General features: G+C 33.0%; 1 protein-coding gene across 1 annotated transcript; it reads right to left on the bottom strand.

The window, feature by feature from the left end:
* Nucleotides 1–283: 283 nt before the first annotated feature.
* LOC124896704 lies at nt 284–1,141 on the bottom strand. Its single transcript, XM_047408429.1, has 2 exons — nt 632–1,141; nt 284–523 (listed from the first exon to the last, which is right to left on the bottom strand). Exons 1-2 carry the CDS (start codon nt 1,139–1,141, stop codon nt 284–286), a joined length of 750 nt encoding a protein of 249 aa, XP_047264385.1.
* Nucleotides 1,142–6,694: the final 5,553 nt, after the last annotated feature.

Here is a 6,694-nt window from a genome sequence, read left to right as displayed (position 1 = left end):
ATCAACGGTGGCATCATTACTTACATTTGTAAATACATCACGCTCTATGTAACATACTAAACAATAATTTAAATATTGATCACTAATACTATTTTGCACTTTATTTTTTATGTGCTTCATGAAAGAGAATGCTCTTTCAACAGTTGCTGTAGCGACGGGTAAAATCAAAAATCAACTTCATAAGTAAATAAACAAGTGAATAAATCTCCACAAGATTTGCCTCAACTAATGCCTTTTCCGAATCATGAATTCCTTGAAAGTTAGAGAACTTGGAATTACCACCTCACATATGAATTATGAAGGTATCAAGTTGGTAACTCAAATCTCGAAGCTTTCCATCATCAAACTCATTTGGATAACACTTTGCTAAAGTCATTATTCTACCTTTGTCAAAGTTAGAAAGAGAATTGACAGGATTCAAGCTACCCATTCCAAGAAGCAAATCACTACTCACTACATTAAAACTCTCATTAAGCTCTTGAAGTTGCACATCAATGATCGCACAAAAGATTTCAACACGCAACTAGTGCGAATAACAAACATCTAAACACTTACGCTTTGACTTTCTGGAAAAATAAGGCTCATCTAATTTGGGAATCAAGATATCATGTGAATCACAAAATGAAGAAACATCATTCAACAAAGATTCCCACCCATTTTCTCTCATATCTTGCAATCTTTTCTTTGAGATGTTAAGAAACTCCACGGCATTAGCAATATCTTGATCTTTTTTTTGTAAAATCTTGCTCAACTCATTTGACATGGCCAACACTTTCAACATCAAGTGAAGCATAAAAACAAATTTGAATGTTCTAACCTTTGTCAAAAGATATTCCGCTTGATTTCTATCACTTGAAGTAGAACCTTTAATTTCAATCACTACAAGCACATGAACAATGGATGAAAAAATAACAAGAAAGTTATCCAATGTTTTGAAATATGATCCCCAACGAGAATCACCCGGTCTTTGAATCCTACACTCTTGATTTAATCCTTGTCCGGTATGAGCTTCATCGGACTCAAGTAATTGCTTCAAATTTTTGGCTTGGTGATGATGAAGTAAATCTCGAAGTTTAAAAGACCCTCCAACAACATTCAACACATTAGTAACATGATAAAAAAAAGTCTTCAACTTCCACATGTTTTTTAGCAATAGCTACAAGTGTTAGTTGCAATTGATATGCAAAACAATGAATATAGTACGCCGAAGGACTATCTTTCATAATTAAAGTTTTGAGACCATTTATCTCTCCCTTCATATTACTAGCTCCATCATAACCTTACCCACGTATTTTGGATGGACTTAGTGAATGATCGGAAAGCAAAGAATAAATTTCTGTCTTCAATGAGCAAGCCGATGTATCACTAACATGGACAAGACCGATAAATTGTTCCATTACTTCACCCTCTTTATCAATATATCTCAAAACAAGAGCCATTTGTTCTTTGTGTGAGATGTCTTTGGATTCAACAACTAATATACCAAAATAATCTCCATTCAAGTTTGTAATTATAACTTTCAATGTTTCTTTAGCACAAGCTTTGACAATATCCTTTTGGATAATAGGACAAGTCAAAGTATCATTTTGTGGAGCTTTTTCTACTATTACTTTTCCCACATCCGGATGGTTGTCTCCATGCCACCTCAAAAATCCTAAAAAGTAGCCTTGATTACTTGAAGATTTACTTTCGTCATGGCCTCGAAAAGGCAATCCATAATACAAAAGAAGTCTTGCTACATTAATTGAAGCTTCCAAACGCATTCGGTACTCACTTTTTGACTTTTCAAAATGTTTGTCAAGAACAACTTGAATTGATTGACGACGATTTGATAAATCTAGAATCTTATTGTAACATTTGTGGTGAACACTATTAACTTTACTGACATGCAAATGAAATCTTTCAAGAGCCTTATTTCAACCCCTAAAACCCTTTAATGCATAAAAATCACCTGTAGTTTCATGAACAAATTTATTTTTGACTAAATAACAAAAAGACAGTATGCGGCATCTTTCTCCACACTATACTCCAACCAAGTCGAATGTGAACCTTTAAACCAACTTGAAGCAAATTGACAAATTCTACCTCCTATTTCACTTGAAGGATATGGTTTCAAGATAGGTTGACATGACCCTTTTTCAATATAATATTTCCTCACTTCATCTCGTATTCGAGGATCATAATCAGAAATAGGTCTTCTTTCTCCCGGATCGGCTTTAAGTTAACCCAAATCGAGGTCAGTTATAAGACAAGAACGATTGACATTCACAATACTAGAACTAGATTGAGAATAATTAATCTTCTTGAAAAAATTCTCCATCTCAATTCACAAAATTAGCACACTTTCTCCTAAATCAAGATAATTTCAAATTTGGATTTCTAGGTTCAAGAAAGAGAAACAAAATAATTTTTCAAAATAACTTACAAAGAGAGCAAGCAACAAGCAAGACTGCAGAGAGAAAGAGCAACCAGCAGCAGCAAAGCTCAAGAACATAGATGTTTTAATTTGGTCCTTTCCTTTAGAAATAGGGTTTTTGTTTTAATTTTAATGAAAGATAAGTACCTTTTAAATAATTAAATTAAAAAAAAGGGTCAAAAAATAAGATTACTTTTATACAAAATTGGTAATAGTGTGGCTTTGTGCAGATGTGCCCTGTTTAATTGAGAATTATTACGCCTGTTGGTTTGCTGCCAAAAAAGATTTTTAAAAAACAAACATTGCTGGCCAAGTTCGAACACGCGACCTTAGGTCTACAAGTGCAGCACTTTGCCAACTACACTAGACAACACTCTGTTATTCCGGGTCTCATGTTTAATATTTAACTATATCTCTATATATATATCTATATATATATATATATAGTTTCCGTCGAAGTTTGCGGGTGGCATGCCACCCCCACGGGCCTTAATAGATCCGCCCCTGATTATACAGATCTTTAATGGCATTTGGGATGATCTTTGAGGTTTTCTTATTTTAATTAAATATATAGTACAAATTAGACATTTAAAATTAAATTCAATAATCTAAAGAAAAAACATATAAACAAAAGATCTAAGTGGAATCATAGCCGTATTCCTTAGGATCGTTGATGAGATTACACTAACTGTTTGTCTGGATCGGCTATGGAGCACCCTCACTATGTGTAGTGTGATGCATCATATGTGTCGGGCTAAGAGGCCAGAGGTACTATCTCTGAGTCCAAGATTAAAATATCCAAATTGTAGAGTATCATTGGGACTGAAAGTAGTTGTGAGTACCATTTAACTACGGTTTCATAGTTAAGTGGGTGGAATAGTCTGGTATGAACATCATGAGAGGGGCATATCATAGTAACATATCGGCATGTCCCGATCCAAAATTCGATCGTAATGGCACCTATCATACCCTCACAATAGCTAAATCAACCCAATACTCAATGATAAATAAACAAAGTAAAATACACAAAGAAGATAATGGCGATAATAACAGGTTTCAACTAGACCATAAACTAATCTCGGGAAGTGAAAGTCACAAGGTACATGCATCTAAAGTAATTAATACAACAAAGAGTCCAAAATATCTCATAGATGCAGAATAAAAATAAAGACAAAGATAAAAGAGCTATGGTAGTCTCTGGGATCAACAACTGTTGCCTTAAGAATTTCGAAAGGCAAACCACATAATAATGATAAGTATGAAGTATATGGACTTAGTGAGTGCCCATGACTCCCATCTGATTATACAAACTGGCGGATGCATATGGATTAGAACAAACATATTATATATATATATATATATATATATATATATATATATATATATTATTCATCATCCTTATTTATTAGTATGCATGCATCATACTCACATATCATACCCATTTGTTTATCTTTTATTGGTGTCATGGGCGACTGATTGACACTATCAGTGATATTTCATTCTCCAGTTTGAATGGTTGGGAGTTATTGATTTAATTAACAAAGGTTGTATATATATAGTGACTCGCTAAGTCCATATAGGGTGGTAATAACAATTGATACTAATCTTGTTTGGTTGAATTATAGTGTTATTAATAAGGGTGTTTCCCTCATTTTTTTCTCTTAGTTTTTCGCCTTATGAGATAGCACTAAGAGTTAATACTTTGCAACTACATTGATATTTTTTTGTACCAAATCTAGCTCGCTATGAAGATATCAAGAGAGACTTGTGGGCGAAACATAAATTGCACCACCAATTTTAATATCTAAATAGTATAATATGTAGATATATGATGTAAATAATGCAACTATGAGTATCAATAATATAACATTTGTCAATCAGATAATATTTATGTGTAAATAATATACGTCATTTTGCTAATAAAAATGTTGCAACGTTGAGGCCATGCTAGTACGGGCCATTACTATCTAGTATTATATGGGATAAATTACACAAATCATCAAATATTAGGGTCATTAATATATAAAATTTCATACTATTTAAAAATTATGAAGAGTCTCAAAAATTGAAAATTACTCTTGATACAGATAACTCCACCACTGTCGCCCAAAATCATGAAATTTCATCTTTCAAAATCATCTCCTCAAAAATTTCAGTTACTCTCTCCCATCATACTCTCCTTTTGTACAATATTTGTCCTCCTCCCCCCCCCCCCCCCCTTCGATTTCAACTGAAAATAAAGTTGAGTTAGCAAAAAGCATTTTCATTTGTAATATACTTTATAATCTCTTGGTTCTTGAAATTGCTTTGAATAGAAAGGAGTTTTCTTGGCTGTAATAGAAATGGAAAAACTTTATTCTCGTTGAGCTGTTAAAGAGACAGAGTGACACATACAAAATAAAATAGTCAGATAAAGTCATTTGAGTATAGTTCACGATTTTTCTTCTTTCCTGTTATGAAATTTTGAAAAATTGATTCTTGATTCTTAATCGATGTGCTTATTGTTTTTTTTTTAATTTGATATACAATTTTACGATGGAAAGATGGTGAAAACTGAAGGATTTGTTGATGTATTTGGTCGATTTTTAATGAAGAAGAAGATCAATTCATTAAGAGAAAATACATCATTTCACCCTTGAACTTGTCCGCATAACTTACGTTAAACCCCAAACTACACGGGCAATTATATACCCCTTAATAACTTTCAAGTGAATTAATTTCACCCCTTAAAATATAATATCACTCTCACAACGAAGAGTGCATTACACGCTCCTACACATCAGCGTCATGTCAATGCCACATCGGAGCCACATAAAAAAAATTAAAAATAATTTCATATATATATATATATATATATATATATATATATATATATCAAAACAAAGCATAAAACTTCAGAATCATCCAAAGCATCAAGAACTAGGGTTTTCTCTCAAGATTAACCCTCAAGAGAAAATCCAAATCTTTCTCCAACAACCTTAAGATTCCACCATAGTTTCTACAAATTGATTTAAGATTCAAGGTTTCTAAGTCAAAAACTTCAAGAACCCTCACTCAAGAGTACGAAAAAGTGCCTCAAGCAAGCTTGTTCATCTACAAGTCATATCTAATGTATGTGGGGTTTGAACAAGGACACTCCATTCGTCCTTGTGCCTAAAAGTTGTTTTAATTACAAAGATATATGGTTTTACATGTTTTCTTATGAAAATGAAGTATGAGTTTATACCCTATGTTATTATTTCTTGAGATTATGATGGTTTCAATGTTTTAGAAATTGAAGTACATGAGTATGTTGAGATTATAATGCATGTTGCTAAAAATTTCCAGATTTCTATATGATTTATGAATCTTTATGATATCGAGTATGAATTTTGATACGTCTTAACGTGAGATTGATATATGAGTCATTAAGCCCTATTTGAGATTGTAATTTTAAGAACTTTTGTGTTATAAGCACCCATAATTTGAGTATTTTGAGATTATTGAGAAAGTTTTAACCTTGACGGTCATAGTGGCTTTGAAATCCACTTTTCTAAATGAGATTATAGATTTTATAGTTGGGTTCTTTATGAACCACGAGATTATTTTAAAGTGGATTTCCATGATATGAGCGTAGCTAACTAAAGGGAGTAGTATTTAGCACTGATTTGGGTAAGTTACTACGGTTTTATACCCCTGAACTACGTGCCATCGCAGGATTGAGATTTATGGGCCTAAGGCCGAGATAGCGATCACTGAGTTGAGGTTATACTCCCTAGAAAGAGTATGACTCCTCTTCCCAACGTGAGGTTTCTTCCTTAGGAGGACAAGACATTCGACTCCATGTGCTCGCATGGTGTATGTCGATTAAGAGAACCTCTCTAATAGCAAGATTTTTCAGAGTAGTTTCTTAAAGTAAAATTTTCCCAAGAATAAAGTAGTTTTCCCTATTAGTAAGAGTAAGTAATCAGTTTCTAAAGTAAAGTATGTTCCTTAAGATGAGATTTATACTATGTGTTCCATTATTCATAATTTACGAGATGCATTTTGAGATTATTCGAGCTATGTGAGTCAGCTATATTAGCATGCATGATTTTTGTAAAGATTGATGATATTATTATTTTAAGTATCACATACACCCCAATATACTCAGTACATCCTGAAAGTACTGATCCACATATACGTCTGTGTACTATATTATCTCATAATGTAGGTTCAGGTGCTCAGTCTCAGCAGCGTCAGTGATCTCCTAGTACCTTGATCTACACCTCCATAGTTGGTGAGTCCTCATGGTTTAAG

Source organism: Capsicum annuum, chromosome 3 (genome assembly GCF_002878395.1).
Source record: "Capsicum annuum cultivar UCD-10X-F1 chromosome 3, UCD10Xv1.1, whole genome shotgun sequence".
Lineage (NCBI taxonomy): Eukaryota > Viridiplantae > Streptophyta > Magnoliopsida > Solanales > Solanaceae > Capsicum > Capsicum annuum.
The sequence above is the reverse complement of the archived record's forward strand: the minus strand, read 5'-3'. Positions and strand labels throughout refer to the sequence as shown.

Coding starts and splice junctions, on each gene's coding strand:
- LOC124896704 (XM_047408429.1), bottom strand. CDS start 1,141: ATGTGGAAGTTGAAGACTTTTTTTTATCATGTTACTAATGTGTTGAAT. Junction 524..631: donor GGGAATCTTTGTTGAATGAT/GTTTCTTCATTT, acceptor TATTCGCACTAG/TTGCGTGTTGAAATCTTTTG.